Source organism: Egretta garzetta, unplaced genomic scaffold, assembly GCF_000687185.1.
Source record: "Egretta garzetta isolate BGI_Z169 unplaced genomic scaffold, ASM68718v1 scaffold911, whole genome shotgun sequence".
In the NCBI taxonomy this organism is placed as follows: Eukaryota; Metazoa; Chordata; class Aves; order Pelecaniformes; family Ardeidae; genus Egretta; species Egretta garzetta.
The window spans coordinates 47,383-72,887 of NW_009258499.1; the positions used below are offsets into that span (position 1 = coordinate 47,383).

The 25,505-nt window shown below is 38.4% G+C and overlaps 1 protein-coding gene across 1 annotated transcript in view; it reads left to right on the top strand.

Annotated features, from left to right (window-relative positions):
- Positions 1-1,201: 1,201 nt before the first annotated feature.
- The window catches only part of LOC104132542 (E3 ubiquitin-protein ligase parkin-like), a gene marked incomplete at its 5' end in the record, with an annotated part of 127,989 nt that continues 103,685 nt past the window's right edge, over positions 1,202-25,505 (top strand). The window contains 2 exons of the mRNA XM_009645845.1: positions 1,202-1,263; positions 13,966-14,115. Coding sequence (XP_009644140.1) covers positions 1,202-1,263; positions 13,966-14,115 — 212 coding nt within the window. The remainder of the gene's footprint in view (positions 1,264-13,965; positions 14,116-25,505) is intronic.

Consider the following 25,505-nt stretch of genomic DNA (forward strand, 5'->3'; position numbering starts at 1 on the left):
AAGTAGAAAAAGTTTTGCCAGTAGAAGAATTGTACTGGTATAATTGTGTCTAGAGTAGGGGTTTTGCCTCTTTTAGTTATGTTGCTTGCAAGTATAAAGGCTTTTCCCTCTGTATCCCTAAGACAGCTATGCCAACAGAAGTTGTGTGTGTAGGCTCATTGGCTTTGAGTGAAGCCACAGTGCTGATGGAGATTTCCTGACAACCGTCTCCAAATTCATTTGCCTCCTTTTAATGGCAGCCATTAAGAGTGAGAGGTAACTATTTGTAGTTGCGTCAGCAGAAAAGCAGGTTGATAAAAATCGTAGTTCCTTCCATGTTCTAGGGAGAACTACACTCTTAATTCCTTTTAAGGAATTTTCTCTGTTCACAAGCAGATGCTTCAATTTATGGTAAGAAGAATAAAGCCCAGATTGCTTTCACAGTCTGCACTTTTATCACTTGCCAGAAATGAGTCTAGTAGTGTACAAAAGTGAGTAGCAGCCTTGGGTTTCATCACCAGGAAGGTTATCACAGCCTGAACAGGTCAGTAAAGTGCGTGGCATCTCACAAGATATATTCTTTCTTACTGGCTGGTACAGATGTGAAAGTCTGTAGCGACTGAACAGTAATCTGATTGCAAACTTCTGGCAAATCGCTCCCCCACCTGCATACTTGGTTTGTGTATTACACCTGTAGGTGACAACTACTTATCTGTGAAATGGGTTATATTTGTGACAGCCAAAATTAAAGTAATCTGTGGGGCCTATGAAATCCTTCAGGGAATCAGGGAAAGCCTGTATTACACTTAGAAATTAGTCCAAACCTGGTGTGTGAATCAGAATTCAGCTTTGGGCAGCTCCAAGGTTTTGATGTGAGATCCTCTTTTAACAGGCTCTTTGGCTTACACTAAGGGGCTGGTGGTATCTGGCAGACAGTGCTGCCCTTTTCATCTGGCTTTTGCTTGCAGTCCTTTGGGGAAAGGGCTAAAATATTCTGAATATAACCTTTCTAAGTGTTCTTGGTAGCATGCTCGGAAATGTGGAAGGATTATTTGATAGATGGTTTTCAGCATTCTGGTGCCTTCAGAACCATGGCTAATCTTTCTAATCTTCTTTATCTAAGGTAATCTGTATATTCTATCTTCTCTGAATCTATGTATCTTATGCTGAAACTGCACTGACAGGAAGCTCTAAAATGCCTATTTTTGTTTCTTTCCAACAGCTGGCTGTCCAGACTCCTTGATTAAAGAGCTTCATCACTTCAGGATTCTGGGAGAAGAACAAGTGAGTTAGCATCTCAAAGGCAGCGTCTTAATGTCATGAAAGATAGACGCTAATGAGACAGTTTCGTCTCTCTCCAGGGAGACAGAGTGTATCTCATGACCCCCAATGACCTGAAATGTGAGGAAAAAACCACACAGGAGATATATGTGAGATTTATTTTTTTCATTCTATCCATCAGCCTTGACAGGTTATTAATTGGTACATCTGCTATCTGCCACAGCTTTTCGGCTTTTGACTACAGCAGTAAACAGGCTCTCTGAAACAGCAGATAGACAAACAATCTGACTAAGAGATTGATACTTACAGCTACGCATGATATTATCCATCTCTTTTTTGTGGCCTTTTTCCTCTTTTAAAAGTGTGTTTGTCGTTCATAATTACAGCTGTGCTTTGTACTCATAAAACTATTTCTGTAGGGGTATCTTAGGAAAGCATAAGTGAAGTATGCATTACAACACTCACAAGAAGGTCATAGTAATAATTTTGTCAATAATGAGATTAACATGCAGAGATATTGAGAAAATGGCCTTAAATTTTGTTGAAATTTAAGTTGAAATTTAAGTTGAATTTTTGAATGCTCAATGCTTCTGAAATTCAAGTCGTCTTTGTCACTGAAGAATCTCTCCTAATATGCTGGTTATAAAGCCTAACTGCCTGGCATAGTGTTGCAGGTACTAGGGACTGAGGGCCTGAAAGCTCAGCGTTAGTGTGTTGTACGTGAGAATATTTGCATCTTTTAATGAACCTGGCACCAAGGGACTTGCACAAGGTTGTATGAGGGCTGTGACAGAGGTAGGAGCAGCTTGGGGGCAGTGGAGAGAAGGGGCAGGCTGGTGGCAAGAGGGTATGAGTAGAAACCAGAATGGTAGGGATAAGGGTCTGACAAGGAGCTGGGACCAAGGACTGGAAGGGCATGACTGAGTATAGAAACTTGGTAAGGAGACTGGTAGATAAAGTAAAATCTGTACCTAATGAGCTGCATGAGGAGGTGAACCTAAGCAGAGTAGGAGGGGTGGGACAAAAGGAGAGATTTGAAGGAAAAGTAGGGAACAGCTAAACCAAGAGACTGCAAGTATGAGAGGGAGGGCTGAACCAGACAGACTTTGATAGCTCCACTGGCAGAGCTCTGAGGATGGAATTGTAGTCCTCAGCCTTGCTAACAACCACTGAAAGAGCAATATAATTCAATTGATGGACTTTCTCTTTTCTTCTCTGTTTGCTTTTTAGAAAAGGAAGTGGTAGACATAAAAATAAAGGCTAAAATAGTTGAGTGCCAGTGAAGAATTCAGACATTATGAAATGACAGATTTAAGATTGTTTATGTAATCTTAATACTTTCTTCCTTTATTTGTTTCACTCACCTACCCTTACACCTTTGCTCTAAGACAGTATCAAATTACATGAACATATACAAGCTTCAGAAGGGGGATGATGTAAATCATGAGGAACCACAAAAGAAAAGATAATTAGTTTCTGTCCAGTAATAAAAGAAGTCTTGAAGAGAGTAGAGGAGTTTGGGAAAAACCTTGCTAATGAAATAAATACAGTATTTTTACCACTTGGAATATTTTTAGTATTCTTTCAGACTTTTATAATGAAATTACTCCTCTTTCTATTCAGTACACCTAAACAGATGAGAAATTTTTGTCATCATGCATTAGGAGCATAAAACTGTGCAGATGGAAAGTTGTTTTGCAGAATGAGTCTGATCTATAAACATTTGCCTTTCTCTAAAACTGGCTACATTAACAGGTTGTTTGGATACAGTGGTTATCACTACAGTCTTAACTAATCTCTTTGCAAGTAGTGAACACTGCCATGAGGCTTGAATTATTATTCCATAAACCTATACAACTATAAAGAATATTGCACTTATATTCTGTCCCTACAAAAGCATTGTTATCATGTGTCCACAGATGATCACAGTAGCTCTTGCCTGAAGTTAGCATGCACTTTGACAGTTAGGGAGAAGTTGGTGCAAAAGCAAGGTAAAAAAATTAAAATACATCTAAATGAAGAAAAAGAAGAATTTCAGGCAAAGTCCTTATTCACATGGCTATCTAATTATTTCTTAAATTTATTTAGCTATATATTTGCTTTTTAAAAAGATCTAGTGTATCTTTCTGTTATCGTGTATACTAGATAGAAAAAAATCATAATTAATTATAACAGTTTTATTCAGACTGCTTACAATTTCAGTGCTATCAACCAACATATATTTTCTTCCGCTCCAAGCAACAGTCAGAGAATAACAGGGGCATGTTACTGCCTCATGTCCATCTTGATTTATTTTTAAAATGCTTATGCATTTAAGGCCAGAATATAAAAGCAGGATGGACTATTGAGATAATCTGTTCTGATCTCCTTTAGAATACACATTACATGACTTCCTTGGATTAATTCTTGTTTAAACTGGAGTATATTGCCTAGAAAAACATCCATTCTTTGTTTACAAATCACTTGCAGACATTAGATCCTATTATACTTCTCAGTAGTGAAAGACAAAAAATTCCCAGCTTCTTTTCTTTCCACCACGCTACCAGCACCAATGCTCCCTACACTGCATATCTCCCATTCCTCAGTGTCAGATCCTTTGCGTTTCCAACTCCCTTTGTCCTGTCACAAGGCAATAGGTGATCATTATCATAAAAAATTACTTCAACTTATGAATGCAACGCAGAAGCAGCCCACCATACCCCTGAAACAGGACTAAAAAAATTTCTTATACAGCAGAAGGGAGTCTGTCAGTCATACCATCAGCTAAATATGTTTCAGACAGAATGAAGGAACCTTTCAGTTTGAAGTGGGCATTCCAACAGGAACCTGTGGGTTCCAGTTAAACCAGTGGCTGCTCAATAAGCAATATAATTTCCCTTCTAGAGATTTCTATTTATTTGTTTGGGAGGTGCCTTAGTGCTTTTGGACATGGATGGACACAGGTCAGATTCAGCTTGTGATCCATCACACTGCTTCCCAGACAGAAATCCCATTCGGCAATTGTGGGTAATGGTTTGTTCCTAGAAAAATAACTTTACAAGTGACTGTGCTGAAAAGTAAGTTGTTTGCTCAAAAACAGTTTACTGACCGTTCAGATACCCCTGTAGCATGAACTTAACTGTCCATGTTACATGTTCATTACTTCCTCTTCTCAAATTGTTACAGACTTCATCACTGATGTTCTATGTTCTAGTTTTCTTCCAAGTCATTGATAAAAATTTTAGGTGGCATAAGGCCGAGAATCAATACCTTCAGGACCTTTTTGAAAGCACACCTGCTTAATAATGATTGCCCATTTACAATTATATTTTAGATATGCCAGATAGCTAAGTTTTCATCCTCTTAATGTATGGCATGTTAATTTTGTATCACTCTAGATACTTACGCAAAATGCCAGGCGGCAACAAGACAAATGCCTTAGAGAAGTCTGCTTCATCAACTCTCTCCACCACTCAACCAAATCTCAGTCAAATTAAAATCAAGCAACTCTTCTAATACAAAACCCTGGTCTCTACTTTTTGTTCACCGAGTATTTTTTTCCTGTAAATACTGACCATATATAATTTTTATTGATGTCATTGAGAGAGAAAGGTTTTGAGCGGCTTGCAGGATCAAAACACTCAAAAGCATGTGTCTGCCTGTCTATCTATCTATCCAAATAAAATGTTTCTTTATCTAAATGTAAGCATTGAAGGAAAACTAATGCTGAGAAAAAAAAGGCTTTGTGTTCAACTTGAAGTGTGAAGAGTTGCTGATTAATCTAGTTTTTCCTAAAAGGAGTTCTATGATAATAAAACAGTTGTCCAAATACTCAAACATCTCAGCAGTCTCTCAGACATGTAAAACTCCCATGTCTTCTATTCTCTCAGGAATGTACATTATGGGAAATTTATTCTAAATGGAAAGTCTCTCTTTTAAGATTTAGTTGGTGGCAACAAGATAGTTTTTAAAGAGGGAATTGGTTTTAGACTTTATGGAAAGAGGAAATCATAGTCTGTGTGGTGAAATAGAAGAGTCCAAGTTTCCCTGGTTTCATGATATTCATTGTGGATACCGAATTTACCACATACAACCAGCTTCCAGAGTAATTGGCTTAATATGGAACGCAAATACATTTAGCAACAGATTGCTACCGCACTTGATACTTCACCCTTTGAGAAGGTGCCAGAGAGTCTGACCTAGAAAAGTCCCCCAAAGCAGCTTTGACTGGTTTGTTTTGGACCTCCTTTTCACAGACTCTCCCAGTGCGTAAAGGTCTGTACAAGGCAAAGAGACTCTCCTGGACATGCAGCCCCGGGAAGGGTAGAACCTGAAGCTTTCTAGTTCTCCTTAGCTCCGTTGAGCTTTTTCTTGCAATTTGATCTCACTGTTCATAATCCCTCATTTTCCCCTAGCATAATGGATGCAGTCCCACCTGCTGCCTATCTGCTTTGCTTCATAGGTACCTGAGATACACTCAGGATTAGGATGAAAGATTTATTAACTGGGGAGCTATTGAAAAATAGCACAGTATCAGAAAGTTAGTCTCCAGCAGTAGCTATTTGCCCTGTCAGGCTGGCTGTCTCTGCAAGTAAATGCAAATGATTCTACAAGTGCTGATAGTACAAGCTGCTTACAAAAATATGTTAAGGATGCCCTAAATACGGGCTCTGTCCAAATACAGTGGATGGCAGGTAATTCAACAAGCCAGTGCCAGAGACAGCAGAGAGAACACTTTAATTCAGACCTAAACACCACAATGTACCACCATAGCAAGATGACTTGCACTGAACTGTTGTGGAGTCTCCCTAATGACTCTCTGAGAAACTTCCCTCTTCTCCCCAAAGTGATAAAAAAAATCTTGTTTAATTGTTTAAATGGAATATTGTGATTCATGAATAAAATAGCAGCTACATCTGAAGGCTGGAAGGAAAACAAATAAGGCAAGAGCAATCTGCTGCTATACCTGAGTGCCCCCAACAGGTCACAGCAGAGATGAAGCAGATTGACATGCTAGTGGCAGGAAAAGAAGCAGCTAAGTAATGTATAGCCACGCTTCTCTGCTATATCATCTGCTCTGACAACTTTGCAGAATGTATTGGCCAGTTTCTTGATATTTTGACAGGGGAATGATCAGTTTTAACAGATCTTTCCTATCAGCTGCTACTGCAACTCATAACACTGCTCACTTTTTCTTTAGAAATGTTGTGGGTGTTTATATCCCTGGAATCTGAGCAAGCCTGAATGGGGACACTTTTTTTTTTTTCACATTTCCTTGCCAGTTGGGGAAAACTTATGCAAAGGAATACTCTGTTTTGAAAATCTGCAGATGCACATCCCTATGCTGTTCAAAGGTGGTGTGGGCTTGTACTAGGTTTTGCTGTGAGTTGTAACTTTAGGAGATAGGGAAATATAGTATTAAAAGAACACAGTTTGGGCAGAAATAATTTAACATTAATTGAGGCTTTAAAGGAATTTGTATACAATACATGTGTGAGGCAAGGGAAATGTCCTTTTGATTTTTTTTTTGCTTGCAATACTTGCTAGAGGGATTTTTTTTTAAGTATATGTCTTACAGAATATTAATATAAAGTCAGTCTTAAACTAAATTATATAATTTTACCCATTCAGGCAAAAGGAATGTCATATGACAATTCTAATTAATCAGCTGAGTTTAGTGGAGGAAACTGTCAAATATGATCAACAAAGTGCTTCTGAAATATTTGTGGGTCAAGATTTTTGATAACTGCACTTAGAAAAAATGTAAGTTGCCTCTCAATAATTCACATGCAGTTAAAAAAAAAAGAAAAAAATTCACTGAATAATTTCTCCAGTTCATAATTACTAAACCAAAGCTATTTGGATAGTATTCTGAAATCTGTATCTTTACTAGTATACTTCTTTACAGCTCTCTGCTTTCCAACCCAGTCTCCTGGCTTCAGCTACTACTCAATGTGAGTAATACCTACATGCATCTCTCAGTTTCTTCCACTTTTCTGTCTAATATCTGATATCTGTCTCATTTGACTCACCTTTTGAATTTGTCATCACCATCCCATAGCTTTCTGTCTAAAATTGAGCTACTGTACACAACTTTTTTTTTAAAGCTGGAACTACAGAACAAACTTTACACTCTTGCAATTTCATATGACCAGAGCGGTGCTTCTCTTTTCTTCCCATGCTATATATGCTTTGAGTGTCTCCTAACTGCCTTCTTCCCTGACTTCAGAGGAAATGGGAACCCATGTGCGTTCCCCAGCTTTGTCTCTCCTGGATTGTCAGAACTTTACTCTTCTTGAGTTCTTGTCATAGGCAGGGCATCTCTACTTTCTTACTCCTTTTTTAAATTGTCTGTGCGCTAGACAAGTAAAGGTAATTTATTTTTGGTTCAACAGCTGAAATAAAAAATGGGGAGAAAGAAAGGAGAAAGTACTTGTCATCAAAACTAATTTAAAGGATATTCTTTTCCTGTCAAAACAAAAAAAATATGTCATTTTGTGTAGAACCCGAATTTCCATTTGTTTACATCTCTGTAACAACTATCAATGAGAAACTTGAGTACTTCTTAAAGTAGAGAAATCCTTTTACACCCAGCTTTTATTAAATTCAGAGAGAGGATTTGAACCCCAGTGTTTAGGGTCTCAGGTGGATGTAGAAGATACGACTTCTTCCTTCCCTTGGATGGCTTTGATCTGCTTTCATGGAACATGCATATATTCACTCTTGTGACCTGAGAAGTGGAGTTCCTGGGAGCCAGTATCTACTTCAGTGAATCTCAGTTGTACAATTTACAACAGCATCAGCTGAAAAGATTTCCTTGCATCAGTTACAGCCTTGGTGGTTGTTACCTGTAGGGGAGAAAGGAATGTGGATTTGAGCTCCACAAGTGTTGGAAGGAACTGAATATTTCTCTCCAGCATTCAGTCTATTCAGACTGATCCCATAAATACCTGCTGGTAGATCACAAACTTCAATAGTTTGTAAATATGGTGCCAAGCCATACACTGTGCTTAGTCCACTTTCTTCATTGCATCAATAAGATGCCTATATTCAGTTTGATTTCCAATACAGACTGCTCCGGTGTCCTGTCTTCTCAGTATTCTTTATTTTCTATTTTCATACTCCTAGCTTTGTGCTTTCTTTTATATCATTCTGCAAGCTGCAATCTTTCCTTTCTTCCCCCTTTTTACTCCAGTTTAAATTCATCCATGAATTGTGTTGCATTGGTCCTGTCAAAGGTTTCTTAGCTAAGTATTTTCTTGAGATTGCCTTACCCAATTTTGTGTGACTCTCCAAAGTCAGGCATAATCCAGCCCTCTAGTAGGTGGCTCCCTTTCTGGTCTCCTGTGTGGTGCTCCTGTGAGAAGAAGAAGGACAAGATGCTCTGAACTTGCTCTTCCCATCCTACCACTGGCCAGCAAAGGAGCCCAGTATTTCAGGAAAAATAAACTAAGGGTGCTCCATGGAAAGCCATGTCAGTCCATTCCTTTTTAATCTATATTTTAGATGTCTCTTTTCTAAGTATTTTTACTAGTCCAATGAGTACTAACGGGTTTGTCCTTTAAGTTGCCTAATTACATTATGGAACTAATTCTTTTTATTTTTGTATGTGTATAATATGTATAAATAAAGTGCTTAGTCTACATTATGGGCTAATAGCCTCCACAATCTAATTTTGAAACACACAGATGGTTATTTGATTTATAGGAGCAGTAAAAACAATCTGACTCCAGAAAGTAGATTTTCTTTCCTCTGAGACTGTTACATGCAGTTAAAAGAAGCAAGTAATCAAATTACCTCTCAAAGATTAGAAATTTTGGCTTTACATCTAGTGTTAAACTTTTGTCCAAAGTTCCCTGCAAGGCTACTACTGAGCAGATGCTTTTAGGTGTGAGGAAAAATGGAAAATAAAGAAAACTGTGCCCAAAGTATAAAGGCAAAATTAAAGTAGAACAAGGCCCACGTGCCGTGGCAGGGGACATTGGAATAGATGATCTTTTAAGGTCCCTTCCGACCCAAACCTTTCTATGTTTCTATGATATTAAAGTATAACTTGCAATTTAAATAACATGTCAAGGAATCACTGTGTTCACAAAGTACATTTTGCAAGAGTTTTGTGCATCAAGGTGCATTTCAGTTTTGTCTTAGTATCTGAATCTCAATGTAACTGAAAAGACTGCAGTCCATAGTTAAACCTGTTTTATTCCTTTTCCAGCCCAATTATTTCATTTGTATTACCCTTGTTTTACAACATCAAATGATTGAATTTCCACTGGCTGAAAATCCAGTACCATTCTAAGGCTCAAGGGAAACCATCCCATTCTCAAAGTGGGGAGCAGGGAATAAATGGTTACAATTATCCAGCCTCTGTGTCTATGTCATATGATAATTTATAATCATTTATAAAAATCACTTCTAAAGGCCCTGACAAGTCTTAATGAGGAAAGATTGCATGAAAGAATTTCATGTTATGGTTAAAATACCATAAGTAGAGCTGGGAATTTTTTCTGCTCAAAATTTTATTCCATGAAAAGTACAGATTTGAGTTGACTGGGACAATTCACAAACTGAGGGAAAAGTTTACAACAGGATGCAGTTTTCAGAGAAAAAAAAATGGGAATGTTTTATGGCTACCTTGTTCATATACCTTTATCTGTCTTAGCACTCATGGTTTGGAGTAAATCATATTTTTCAGGACTTTTTTTTTTTTCAAATAAGCATTGAAATACATGGTTCTATGATGAATCCAGCAACTATTTACCTACCTGTATTTTGAGGGCCTTATTAGAGTAGCATATAAATGCCTGACGTGTTTTGCTCAAAAGCTGATTTCTAGCAGCAGTAGATGGCTGGTGATTTTTGTGTAATTTTATGCCCCCATTACCATAGTATTTGATGTCCTCATGACTATTAATGGATTTTGCCTCTTAACACTACAGTGAAATCAGCAAGTATCATTCTTCCTCTTTGCAAATGGGGAACTGATGAGAAGCATAGATTAAGTAACTTACGTGAAAACCACAGGAAGGCTGTGCTACTGCCAGGAGTTGAAATCAGGTGCCATGGATGCCAGTTCAGTCAAGTTCCCCATATTAAACTTTGTAAGAGGTTTTTCCTAAAAATAATTGGAGATATTTTTCCTCCTTGTAGCTTGCAGAACTGTTTTACACATGATGAGTGCATCTCTAAATAGGAGGCACACTGATAATAATTGAGTAATAGATATTATGAAATATTTTTAATGTACAGAAGAGTTAAGTTCATCTTTTAATGACAGCTCGTTACATGTTAGTTTTCTAGCCTTAGTTTTCTTAGCTTCAACTATAGCACTTCCACAGGGTGATTCATCCTACCTATCTTAGACATCGCATGTAAGTCAGCACAAATTCCCTACTTGGGATCTTGTTTCTTCTCATTCAATATATTTGGAGCCCATATGAGTCATTTAGGTTAGAGTTTATTTGAAGAGCTAAAATTGTGAGGTGGTTCACAGTCTAAGCTATTTAGGTACCCAAATCTTGGTTTCAAAAATAGCGTAGGCCAGGTGACTTAGGAGCAGAATTATTTGAACCGAAGCACCTATTGTGGGAGTCACCTCATTTCAGGTGTTAGTATCTAGCAAATTGCCTCATCTCTCTTTATAGATAATAGAACAGGGCACTCCAGGGCTCAGTTCTTCTCGTGCTAATGCACACATCTAGAAGAGAAAAGATGAATTGCATCCTAATTCTCCTGTTAATTATAAGGGGAGTCTAAGCAACCAGTGCAACTGTAGGCATCATCACTGGAGAAATCCAAACTAAAAGGAATCCTACTTTAAATCTCCAGGTGAGAATAAGAGGTAAAGTAAACCAGTGGTGGTTGCTGGAATATCCTTAAATATCCAGACATGTGATCAAAAACACATCACAGGGTCCAAAGGCATTAAAGGGCTTTTGAAAATTGACTTGTTTTAAGCATGTTGATTGCATCAGTACTGTGTGCTATGTATGGCTGTGGTATATAGGAGAAAAGGCCTCTAATAGATATAATCTGTCACTATATGCAAATAGTTAATTAATAATTCATGAGGGGTTTTGTCCTTTACAAGCCTTTTATAAATGCATCCTTAATGTAAAGCGACTAGTTTTGTTTCAGGCTACAGAATGCAGCATATAAATCCTTATGTTATGTACAACTGTGTTACGGCAGCAAACGTGTGTACGTTCTGCTACTACGTGTTTTAGTTGGTTGCTGGGCTTTAAGTGAGCTAGTGTACAGGCACAAGGAAAAGAAATTGGAAAACTATGTCTTATAAATGCGTCTGGACTCTGAAGGTAAAAACTGGTAACTAGATGCCAAGATATGCAAGCATGTAGTAGGATCTTTCCTGTCTTCAAATTGATAATTTGTTTGGCTTTTATAGTGTGAAAATCACTGATGAGAGTGCTGGACTGATTTGGCATCAGTCCTGTGCTGAACAAGTATAAAATGTTGAATTTGTTGGACAGAATACGACATCTTTGTCCACCTTGCCAGCAGGTGGACTGGACATTTCCTTTCTGCAACTTCCTCTAACAATGCAGATTGATTCCCATTTTACCTATCTTCCATTTTTGTGTATCAAAAAAAAAAAAAAGGAGAGGAGACAGGAGGACTCTCTCCATGCCCTTTTATGCTATGTTAATGACTGGAAAGCATATCCTTTCTTTCAGCTGAGAATTTATAATGCTAATGCTGACAGAATCTCAGCTCCTGTGTCACTGGTGTTTGCCTCTGTAATGAGAAGCTGCTAACAGCCCCACATCCAGCACAATGTTCCCTCTTAACGGGGTAAGACAATTGCCCTCCTCACCTTCAGGTCCAGTCTCTGCCCTGAAGAAAAATCAGGTCAGCAGAGAGTTTTGCAGCTGTGATTACGCATATTTCTGTCAAAGGCCAGCAGAGCAACTCAGAGCACTCAGCATGTATTTAGTGCAAGGATCACAAACTTTACTGAAAATTGACAGAGTCCAACATTAAATATTTATGCCATTACTCTCAGTTTGAGCATAATAATAACATAGAAAAACACCAGCTGACTTGTTGAGCCCCTGCATTCAAGGAGACTTTGCAGCCATGTCTTATACACTTCTCAAAATACTGGTGTCTTCCAGATCCAAGATCCTTAATTCAGGATTTTTGGCTGCCGTTCACACACTCAATGATCTTTTGATGGCTTTCTTTCCTTCTGGATTTTGCTTTTCTTTTGTAGGGGAGTTTGCTTGGATTTTTTTTTTTTAATTGATAAACGTGGATATTTTCAGTTTGGTAAACTTTTTTTTTCCTGGGATGCAACACTTTTATGCCTATGCATTAGAGTGTTTTAAGAAGATGCATACTATTTTTAAAAAGACAGTGTAACATGACCTGTTATGGCAACATTTGCAGAAGAATCTTCTTAAATGTAGGCAGAAAATGTGAAGTGGAGCCTCTGTCTTTGTAATTTGAAATTCTTCTTTGTATCCTTTGTGTATGAGGTTTTGGTCCTATTGCTTCAGTTTTCCATGTGGGATTTCTTTGATTTCAGATTGGGGAGAGAATTTTTTTGTTTGTTATCCCCCCAAAGAAAAGGAAACAGGATTTTCATGAGCAGTTATGGGACCAAAGTTTATGAAGCACTAGATACTCTTGTGAGTGCTCTAACATAAAGCTCTGTTTTGTTCCTTTAGCACGCCATAAAGTCATTCTGCTTGCAGAGAAAATTCATACTACTCCCTTCTTCTTTGGCCTTTTGGATTTTCCTTTTTTCTTTGGGGCTGTTAGGACCAAATGCTTTCATTTATTTCACTCTACAGTAGGCCAGATTTATAGGGGGATCTGAAGCCTGGTTTACACAGGTTGTACAGCCACTAGCGTGGAACTGCACCAACGCAGAACTTTATAGTGGATGTGATTTACATGTACGCAGCATGATTTGTACTTGCTCAGCTTAGCTCTGTCTGAAAGCAGGGTAGGTTAGACCAGGGAAAGTTATTGCAGTGGCATCAGTCATTTTACAGTGGGCGTTTTTGTCAGTGAGGATACAGTGAGAATGTTATTTAATATTGCTGTGTGTCAGTGCCACCATCATTAAAATTGAGGCATTCCCATAGCCTTTTAGGCTATCGGGATGGAACTAGATGAAAACTGCAAAAACTAAGAACATTTCCTGGAAAAAAACGGCATTTAGCATTGAAATAAACATATATCAGAGAATTATTATTATCAGAGAAATTTATTTTGAAAATAAAGTTGGCTAGGTAATTTTTACAAACCTTTAGCTCTAAAACATTATACTGTACTTCTACCTACAGATCCTTGGGGGGTTTTGTGGGTTTCTTTTCAATCTGTATAAAGCATTTATCAGTATCTGTTGTTGGACTGTATTTATGATGTTTATGGTAATTTTTTATAGCAATATAAGAGTTCTTGAGGTTACTTACAGAAACAGTCTGCTGTTTTCTTGATTTTAATATCCCCCACAATTTTCTGGTGGTGAAAATGATAGCTGTAAGTCAAAAAATGATGCATATGATGTGAGTTGGAGTGGAGTGACGCCCTATTTAATGACATTGCAAAGTTTTAGACTTTTGACAAATAACCCAAACTTAGCAGGTGAGACATTAGGATGGTTGACTTGATTATGTGGGATAGATTCAAGCTCAAAGTTTGTGGAGGTTCTTTTGTGTGCTGTTGGAAATTTAACACCGGTTTGTTGTATTGTAGTACAGCCGCTATCAGCTCTATGGGGCGGAGGAGTGCGTGCTGCAGATGGGAGGAGTGCTGTGTCCAACTCCTGGCTGTGGAGCGGGTTTGCTTCCTGAACCAGGTGTGAGGAAAATTGTATGTGAACCAGGCACCGGAATAGGCTGTGGGGTAAGAATATACATTTTCCTACTAGTGGTGTGGGAAACAATTGATATTGTACACTGTTAGAATAAGACGGGAAATGTTTTTTTCCTTTTCCATCAGTGGCTCTGAATTGCCCTTCATACCAAAGTGGGCTACTGCAGTTCAATATACAATTTAAATATAGCACCATGGTTTAGGAATGATGACTTCATCGTGTAGCCTACATCCACTCCAGAATTCTTTGCTTTATTTGGTTTAAGAAGTTGCTGAGTAGTTACAGTAAGAAATTGAGCTGTGCAAATGACAATCCAAATGTGCTTTGAATTTCTTCTCCTAGCACTCAGAAAAAAACAAGCAGGATCTTAAGCAAACCATTCATTATTATTAACACCAGCTTTCTTTATAAGTCATAGAAAAAGGAGAGAATGACCAGTCTGTGATACTGCAGTAACATTGCTTATGCATTGTAAGATACATGATGAAAAGAAATACAGAAATATTTTAGTTTTCTCATAAGAATTGCTTTTAAGCAGGGGGAATGCACAACTAATGGCGGATTTCTGGAAAACAAAAACCAGATGACACTTGAAAATATTTTTGCTAAGAGGTCAGATCGTATGGATCAGTGATTTTTTTGGGCAGTAGTAACAACAGGTACCTTACAAGAACCAAGCTTTGGGGGAAGTAGAAATATGTAGAGAGAAATATCTATATAAAACAACCTATTAAATGTCAGGTTAGAGTGACTAACGGATGTTTGTACTAAGTGACTCTTCCCCTGGTTGGTGTTATTACTGAATTCCACGCAGGCTATGAGAGAAGAGAAAATACCTATATTTGTAAAATATTATCATGCTCTTGCTGTTGTCTGTCTTGTGGAAAATGCACTTTTTATTGCAGTTTTGATGTTGCCCAAACTGATACCATGAAAGAATAATTGTTTGCCGAAGTAGGAAGTTGCAGTAACTTGTCTTCTGTGAGTAGGTTAGCATCTGTCGACCTTGGTAAAACTTCCTATCTGTCCATGCAGTGGTGCATGTAAAACAGAGCACTCCCCGGACTCACTGAGCAGACATAGGGCTATAAAATAAAGCAGAAGGTGGGAAAGTAATAAGAAACAAGGCTGAGTAAACAATAAGAAATGCCTCTGGATTAACTATTAAGGATTGCTTAAAAAAGATAAAATCACAAATAATTTTTACTCTGCTCTCTGCCTTGAACTGATGAAAATCAAACTGTGTTTTGCAGCTTCATTCATCATCATTCTGAATCTGCAAATGCCCTCTAAATAAAGTGTAGATAGCATAAAGGATTGATGTATTGCCTGGTTTAGCAAACTGCTCTGTTTCCTTTTAAGGACTTGGTGCTGTGCTTGCTAGTGACCAGATCTGCAGCTTTGGGTTTAACCTCACTCTTTGTTTTGGATTATGTGGCGTCTTGAACATTAAGGGGTACAATTCACTGAGGCTGAAATGAGAAGCAAGAGCCAAATTTTGGTAACATTAAGACCCTTTCTCAGAATCTGTAACAGAACAGGGTGAAAACATGTGTCTTTGAATCTTTCTTTGCACCATGACAAATGATAACCTCAAGGAAGATTTGTCGCAGAATGTTTCCCGTGATAAGGGTGCTAGCACTGAAGTCAGCTGCTGGTAAGAAAGCTGGCTGAAGGTAAGGACCCACCTGCAAGGACACTAGCTCAGTTAGGAAAGCTATTTATTTCTATTCAGTTTTCTGTAGTCACTTTGAGTGTTTTCTATTAATAAAGTTAAACTATGGTGCTTTTTTTCCCAGATAAAACCTGGCCTTTTCTAGTGTGAAGGCCTTCCACTCTTCTTTATGGAATCCAGGGACATCCACTTCAGAGGTCTGGGTTCTCTGATGAGCGTACACAATGATTTACAAGCTCAAACAAAGGCCCTAGATGAGGAATATCCCTTTTGTCCATCCCAATAAAGGTAGTGAAAGATGCCTTGCACTACTTACCTGTACAGCTTAGGTCAGTGTGCTGGGTTAACCTTGGCTGGATGCCAGGTGCCACCAAGCCACTCTATCACTCCCCTCCTCAGCTGGACAGGGGAGAGAAAAATATATTGAAAGTCTCGTGGGTCGAGATAAGGACAGGGAGAGGTTGTTCACCCGTTACTGTCATAGGCAAAACAGACTCAACTTAGTGAAATTATTTTAATTTATTACCAATCAAATCAGAGTAGATAAAAACCCCCATAATCTTAAAACACCTTCGCCCCGCCCCTCCCTTCTTCCCAGGCTTAATTTTATTCCTGATTTTCTCTACCTCTTCTCCTGCAGTAGCACAGGGGGATGGGGAATGGGGGTTGGGGTCAGTCCATCACACGCTGTCTCTGCCGCTCCTTCCTCCTCAGGGGGAGGACTCCTCACACTCATAAACTGCTCCAGCATGGGTCCATAATTTCCATGGGGTGCAGTCCTTCAGGACCAGACTGCTCCTGCGTGGGTCCCCCGCAGGGTCACCAGCCCGGCCAGCAAACCTGCTCCAGCCTGGGCTCCTCTCTCCACAGGTCCACAGATCCTGCCAGGACCCTGCTCCAGTGTGGGCTTCCCAGGGGGTCACAGCCTCCTTTGGGCACCCACCTGCTCCGTGTGTAGTCCTCCCTGGGATGCAGGTGGAGATCTGCTCCATGGTGGGCCTCCATGGGCTGCAGGGGGACAGCCTGCCTCACCACAGTCTTCACTGCGGGCTTGCAGGGGAATCTCAGCTCTGGCGCCTGGAACACCTCCTCCCCCTCCTTCTTCACTGACCTTGGTGCCTGCAGGGCTGTTTTCTCTCACATCCTCTCACTTCCCTCTCTCCAGGTACTCTTCTGCAGCAGGGTTTTTTCCCTTAAAATATGTTATCCCAGAGGCACTACCACCATTGCTGATTTGTTTGGCCTTGGCTAGTGGCAGGTCTGCCTTAGAAGCCAGCTGGCATTGGCTGTATTGGACACAGGGAAAGCTTCAAGCAGCTTCTCACAGAAGCCACCCCTATAGCCTCCCCTCTACTACCAAAACCTTGCCATGTAAACCCAATACATTTAGAAACATATTCCTTGTTGAAGCTGGTAAGCAAAGAAATAAGGAAGGCAACATGAATCTGGATATCCTCTATGAATATCCTTACCTTCAGCCAGCTTTCTCACCGGCAGCTGACTTCAGTGCTAGCACCCTTACCACAGGAAACATTCTGCGGCAAACCTTCCTTGAGGTTATCATTTGTCATGGTGCAAAGGAAGATTCAAAGGCACATGTTTTCACCCTGTTCTGTTACAGATTCTGAGAAAGGGTCATCCTTTAAGCTGTACTTTAGGTATGTAGAATCTCTTTTGGGGTATGTGACAGAGGTCTTTGGGTAAAGTTCGGAATTGATAACATATTGTTTGCAGCAGAAGTTACATCTAACATCAGAGGTCTGTTATTCATCCAAAAGCCCTTGTAGAGAAATAGTTGTCTACTGCACAGTAAAACTGATTGTTCAGGTCTGAACTGCAGTATAAGGGTAGCTAACAACTGTCAAGTAGATGGGGATTTTGATTAACTGATGAGATGGATGAAGGGAGGGAGGAGGGCTAGGTTTTCAAGAGAAAGTCAAGACAGTAAATGAAAAGGGTTTTAAGCAGCCATTTTAGAAATGGAGAGGCAGGAGGAACAAACAGAATAAGCTGGCCACCAGAGACTGAAGCAGAATAAATATTCCATTATCCAGAGAGAAAACTGTGTGAGGCAGTCCCAAACATGTGAGGACTCCAACAAAATCTGAAAGAGCATTGAAAAGTGAACAGGTAACTGACTGAGGCTAAGATACAGATATTTTGCCTTCCTCAGTTTCTTTCTCTGGTATGTGAAATGAGGAACTAGAATCTCTTTTTGCAAAGTCATTGCTATCGGTGTCAAAGCTAAACGTGAGTCTCCAAGAAGAGTGCTCTTAAGTCTCTAAAAGGGCCTTTGGGGAATTTGAAGATGGTGGATTTTGCTTTGTCTCAGGAAATTTGGAAACAGCAATATGTGGGGCCCAGAAACAGCCTGGAAAATATCTAGATAGAACTGTACCAAAAAGATGAGGAGAGAGATTTAAATTTAATTATCCTCATATGTACCCTCTGCGGTCAGACACTGCTATCTATTGAGGCTTTCAGGCAAAGAAACAGGACAAGAAGAGAGATTTATTTTTACTTGAAAAGTAGCATGCAGATATCTTTTTAATGGTTATGAATAGTCCTCACCCAAAGCCATGTTGTGGTACCACTGATTGTCCTCACTTTTGCCTATCTTTCATATTTTTTATCATTAGCCATAAACATATTAATTGATTTACCAAGATATTACCATTATACACTGTTGTTCTACCTTCATTACTGTGCTTCAGACCTATGTTACTAACTTTTATTGCTCAGATATAAAATTTTGACATATTTAATACAAGAAAACAGCAACAAAACATAGAAGACAGTACATATTGTACCAGCTGCCCTGGGTATAGGAAAAGCTGTGGTAATCAAGGCACGCAAAAGCTCTATGAATAAAACATCTTTGTCTTGTTTTATATTATACTGTCATATTATTTCCTACATATTAAAGAAAAGGTTGGAGTTAAAAGCAGGTTAGAATGGAGTTTCAAAAGGGACTATACTACTTTTTTATTAAAAAGTATGCCTTGGTTTGTACACATACAGCTCATCTGTCTTGCAAAACATCCACTGTCAATATCTTTCAGTGGGTTGATACCTGACTAACGTGTGATTACATCGCAGCCCTTGCTCCACAACCGTATAAAAGTTTTGCGGCATGCAATATCAGTTGACCTGTCCCTTGGGATGGGCTGAGATAGGTGAGATAGGAGATCGGGGGCAGAACCTCTGTCAGTCTTCTCCCCTTGAGTTTACTCATTCCTAGCATAGTCTATATAAGCAAGAAGAATGCATTTCCAGAGATACTTTGTGGTTTGATAACCCCTTGCTAGGACACCTGACTTTTGATGCAATAGCCAGGTTCATGGAGGTCCTAAGACCACTCTAAACTATCTTAAAGTCTGGTCGACAATTTAAATGGTCTTAGGAACAAGATGTCATAATTGATGTTTTTCTGGTCCTTCATTCAGATCCCCTAATGTGAAAATCCAGTCCACAAGTGAGTACTCAACCGTAGCATATTAAATGTGCAATGATAAAGGGAGTTTTATAGCCCTGCACAAAATTGAGGGTTATTTCACCTTTTTTACATCTATTTACTGTTCTGTTAGCATAATGCCATTGAAGAACATCAAGATTTCACAAAAGATGTGTTCCCTTCTAGGACAGGTGAAATTTTAAGGCTGCAGACTGCAAGAGGTCTCTGAAAAATCAATAGATAAATATACCATGTCTTCCTTAGAAATAGCATTCCTAGGCCATTGTATTACATAGAACAAAATCCCTAAGGCAATTTCACTCTTCCCAGCAATTTTTTCCTATTGATTTCTTCTTGCATTCTTCTTCCATGTCTAAGGAAGCACATGTCAAAAGCAATTGCAGCATATTTGTAGAATTAATAATTGTCTGCCTTTTCAGAAAGCTTAATAGAATAGAGGACACTCTAAAATAGTTACACAAGAAGTGCGATACACATTCCTGTTGTTTGCAAAGCTCTTTTTTGTATTAATTATCTCCTGCTTATGCATTTCCTAGCATTCATGTTTCATCTTCAGCGATGTCTTTGTTAAGTACAGTAAGATTCATGTAGGCAAACCCTGAATAATATGGAAAAATAGTTTGTTTTGAGGAGACAAATCTGAATTATAAAAATTCCAAGCAACAAGTTCCTATTCACTTAGGTTTGATAATTCAAATTATGATTTTGATAGTTGGGTGTGTCCTTCTAAACTTCTGGAGTGGGGTTGTTTATTTTAGAGGTTTGTATCTCTGTTGGAGTGCTATGTGCATGCACTTACACATCCTCTGGGACTGGAACTAGCTTTCAAGTACTGGTTCAGAACTAATTCATATATATGAAATTGCATAATAGCTTGTAAATGTACCCCAGTCTAGAAGCAAAAAGCAGTTTCCCCATCTGGCAGTTATAAGTCTTTTGTTGTAAAGTTCAGCCCTAATGCAGTGTGTTGTAATGATCAGCATGTACTTTCTTTGTGCAATTTCTATTCCTCTTGTGTCTGGTTTTGGCACATTGTTCCATATATATTGCCTGATCAAAATGCTTGAAAGTTTGACTAACCTAAAAGAGTTTATTTTCAAACAGAGATGTAGGTATAAATGTTTGGTTCAAGGCATGCTTTGCTTCTTCATTAGCAGTACCAGGAAAACCTTGAATGTATGTAAAGAGAAAATAGGCCACTTTTAAAATACTTGAAGATATAAAGATAGTCAAGATGAGTAGTGGTAATTCAAGACAATCTTTGAAGATATTTGCACTGAAAAAAATCTTTTTAATTTTATAATCGGATGAATAAAAGGTCATGGGTGAAGAAGGGCTGTGTGCACAATGATCTGAATTTTTGTCTCAGTTTTAAGATGGGAATGAAAGTTGAAGCAGGAGCAGAAATAAGAGGCTCCATGTTTTTGAAAAACAGAGGAATAATTCAAAAATGAAAAGACCTTGAGACCTTTATGTCATTTGTGAAACAGTAAAATGGAAATAGGAGATAGCTGATACCTAGCACCTGTAGTAAAATTGAAGGGTTACTCTTTGTTATTACATTTCAGGTATCTGTCCTTGTTCCATATGTCATTAAATCTTTGCTTTTAAGAAAATTCACCAGAAAGGTATTACCATGGATAAGGTAATAGCTGAAGATATTGCTGAGATTAAGAAACGAACTCGCAGCAGGAGTGTTTCACAATAATATATAGGGATTTTTTTCAAGGGGAATGAAAATGAGAGAGACATTTGCTATTATTGCTAAATGCTGAGTTGCTAGCATTGCACCATAAGCTCTAAGCAGTAATCATGTATTGCTCTCTTCTACTGAGTGGGCACTCTAGGCTTTAGAAAGTGGAATTCCATCTTGTTGACACATTATGCTTCAGTAGCTAAGCAAGTTGTTTCACTGCTAAAATATGACAGGCTTTCTCAGGCTGACCAAAATTCTTTTTGGATTTGTAGGTTTTTTTCTGATAATGTTTTATGTGGTTTAAAATGAATGGTAAAAACTTGGGACTTTTTAAGATGTGGTAGAATGTTGATGTTTTAATAAAACGTTTACCCCAGAATAGCACTGTACAATTAACAAGCTATGTGTTGCTGTCAGGGTACGTTATTTCCATTGCCAATATCTTACAATGCTGCAATTCATTCATCTGGTGACTTATATGAAACTCAGCTGTCAGCAGTGAGTGGATAAAACAATCTAGAGAATGTTTCCATTTTTAATAACATGGAACACATTAGTTCATAGGACTAGCAAAAGCAAAACAAATACTTTTTATAAGGAGAGCAAATCAATTACTTGTGCTTGGTTCAACAGGTAGACGAATAAATGTTTTTTTTCCTTTACTTCCATAATCACTGAGAACTAGCTGGTAAAATAATGTTAGACAACAACATGTGAGTCTCTTCAACTTTAACTGAGCTAGAAACTTCATTATTTTGGGCTGCTACATGTACGGAATATTACGGGAAGCCTCACATTATGTGATCAAATTCTGTATCCCTTAATTTAAGTGGGGTATATCTTTTCCCTGATTTCTGCATCATGCAGGCATCTGGAAAATGGCTTTTGTACATGCACATTGCAAATGTTATATTGAATGTGTAGTGCCTTCAGTGTTTTGGCTTGATTTATTATTCTGTGGCTTACCTAGTAGTTCACCATTTAAAATCTGTCATATGTAGTCTGAGAAAAAAAGGAGTGAGGCAGTAGAGAAAAGAGGTAGTTACCTGATAAAGGAATGGAGGCTGCTGGTCTCTGTAATCTAACATGAGAACACAGATAGCAGAATAAAGCTGTATTTGAGTCAGAGAAATTGTATTAGAGAAAACTAGGATAAAATCAAGGTCTTCCTTGTAAAGATAAGTCAAAGCTGGACACTCGGACCTAGGAACTAGAGAGGATAAAACTTGTCTCTATGAATGTAAACCAGCTCAGACTGGCATTTGTAAACCAATGTTTTGCAGAAGATAAATGGTCCCAATTTTACCAATTTGTCTGAAATAGAAATGAGCTAAAATTGCAAGCATGTGAGACCCATTTTAAATCAAGGGCTGAAGTAAAATAGGAGTTGATTTTAAAATCACATTGGTAGTTGATTTTAGGATTTATCAACTAAATCCTAGTCCTTGTAAACTGCTAGATCAAACAGTCCCCTGAAAGGGTGCTAGGGATTTTTGTATTAGCAATACCAAAGACTCGACTTTGTCACTCATTCAATATTCGGATTCCAGACCTGAAGCTACCTGGGCTTCAAATTTCTTCACCTGTGGAAAGAGAAGAATGACATTTTACAGTAGATGAAAAGCAAAAAAAAAAAAAAGTGCATGATTTAAAATATCCACAGCTTACTGTAAATTGATTTTAGCACATAGACTTAGAAAAACAGCTCCAAAAAAAGTACCTTCTCTAGCCAACTGTGATTCCTTTCCTTAGGTTCCCGTTGAGTATATCATACTCTCATACTCAGGGCAGTATTAAACTGATCACCAAATCTGAAGAAGTCAAATTTTCCTCTCACCAAAGTTGGTGGAGGAGCTACATACCATCTCCAGGAATTTGGGGGGCACTTCTCACCTAGAAATTCCTTGTTATTGCAAGAGCCTCAGGCTTTGATGATATCTTTGTCTATTTTGGTCTATGCCTGTGGCACACTACAGTTTAGTCTCTTGACGACTGAAGTGCTCTTGTCTAATTAAAATAATTGGGCTCCATGTATCTGGGTGATATTTAATGGGTTCTGATGCTCAGGAGATCATATTAGATGAACTCATAATTCTGTCAAGCCTTAAATATAATGGAAGTTTATGACTGGAGAGGACTTGGAACTACTTTTTTCCTCTCCTTTTCTTAGAAATATGTCTGATAGTCAGGGGACACTGTTTTATCATGTGGCCCACCACTAAAGGCATGGAGTACAGCAATAGCAGAGAAGGACGAATAAACTGTTTATAGGAATCTCCAGTTAATTCTGCATGTATGGGAATGGAATTCTGTCTTCTGACTTCATATTCTACTTGCATACAGGGTAAGATTATGCTCCCTTTTATGACAGAGATAAAGACTTTGCACATGATGGAAAAGCATAGCCATTTTAAACCAACCTGTATTTTCTTCAGCTAATGGATTAATAAATTCTGGTTATAATAGTCTGTCCTGGACCACAAGAGGGGCCTGAGCTTTCCTGCTTATACAGTTTATATACTGACTGCAGTTTTATAATCGATAAGACGAATACAAATAAATTTGTAAATTAGCAGAACTAGGCCTTAATGGAAGATTTGGTATGAATAAACTGATCTATCACTGAGTGACTGGAGGGAGAACAATAATGCAATCAGCAGAGGATGTGCTGCTTGAGAATGGCAGCCACCAAGGGCAGGATTCTAATTGTGTAAGAGGCTTATTTGAACAATCTTCTAAAAACTTTCTGTATATGAACAGGAAAGAGAAACACAGGCTGAATGCAGAAAATCACTTATAAATGAAAAAGAAAATAAATATGAATCAAAGTAAGCTTGTTCATCGCCTTTCATATGAAGTTTCATATGAAGGCCTCCTGAGGCACTTTGGATTGTATTATTACATTATTGTAAAATGCAAGAGCTGCTTAATCAATGAGAAACAATGGAGTAAAAAGATAGGACCAGCACAATAAGATCTTACATTAGAATGAATCTATTGACCAGCATTTGTAGCTTAGCCAGGGAACAAATTCAAAGTTCTGAATGCTAAAAAAAATGTCCTCATTATATGCCTAGTATAATTCTGGCCCGTAGCCCAACTCAAAAGTAAATCACAAGGCTCATAAAGTGAGCAGCTCACTTAGATCCAAAAAGAGCATTGCTTTCTACAGCTTTTGTGGCACCTGTAGTCTTCACAGAATCATAGAATCACAGAATCACAAGGGTTGGAAGGGACCTCACATCATGGGATATCAGAGTAAAAAAGTGCAATAGAGATTTGGGGTTTAAGTCTATTCTGTGTAAGCACAAATACGGAAAGCAGCAGTTTGTGTCAGTTTGGAATTTACCAGCAATGACACTTTTTTTTTTTTTTAACTAAAAGGAGTACCTCTATTAAAAATGTTTGTAATTTTTTATATTTCTCCATTAACTGGTTAAAGAAATGCCTGAAGAGTTTGTTTCTCAGCTTTACCTTGACTCTCTGAAATACAGAAAACCTCTGTTGGTCAGCCAGGCTCTCGGTTCATTCTTTCAAGGCTACAACAGCATTTTCCATGTGAAGGGCATAAAATAATTACTTACTGAAATTATGAAACTCCTTGTGATGAAAAAAGGAATGGCACAAAATGCAGAGTAGAAGCATACCCTAGGGAGGGGCCATAGAAAAGCAAGAAGTAGTGTGCATTAATGCTTCCCTGAAGAACATCTTTTCTGTGAAGACAAACATGAAGTTGTCTATAGCTTCCCAGTGCTCCTCTTACAGTTTACAGCTATGTAGGGTTTCTTACTGGACCTTTGGGCAAAAGCTCCTTCAGACACCTTTTTGTAATTACAACAGTATTTCTGTTGAATGAAGCAAAGTGACTGCTTATCTTTTCACCACTACAAGAGAAATGTTTATTTTTCATTGCACATGTTGCATTATTTCCATATACTGTATAGAACCTAGATTGACTGGGCACTCCATAATACATCTGGCTGGGCTACACTCCTTGAAGAGTGGGAAGAAAATTACATTAAAAGATTTAAAATATAACTAAATGTAATTTTCTTACAGAAAATAAACAGCTTGTAAAAATAATATGAAGTGGAACGGAGTTATTCCGAGATCAACTTTCCTCATCCCTGTTACTTCAGTAAGGTATTTAATAATGATGTCACATGCAGAACTTTATTATTTCAAAACCATTTCAAAGAGATAGCAAAGCCACCATTCCACAATCAAAGCTGATTTTGAAGTGCTGAAACAAAGCTGATTTTCAATTATCAGAGTCCAAAAAAAGCATCTGAAAACTGTCTTGATTGCTGCAAAACTGCTATCTTTTCATGTTGGATAACTCAAAACAAACAGATGATGCTTAGGAAGCTTCAAACAAAAATCCACATCTAACAAAGCATAACCATAAAAACCCCTCAGCCTGTGCCGTGGTTTAACCCCAGCTGGCAACTCGGCACCATGCAGCCGCTCACTTATTCCCCCTCCCTCGTGGGATGGGGGACAGAATCAGAAGAGTAATAGTGAGAGAATTCGTGGGCTGAGACAAAGACAGTTTAACAGGGAAAGCAAAAGC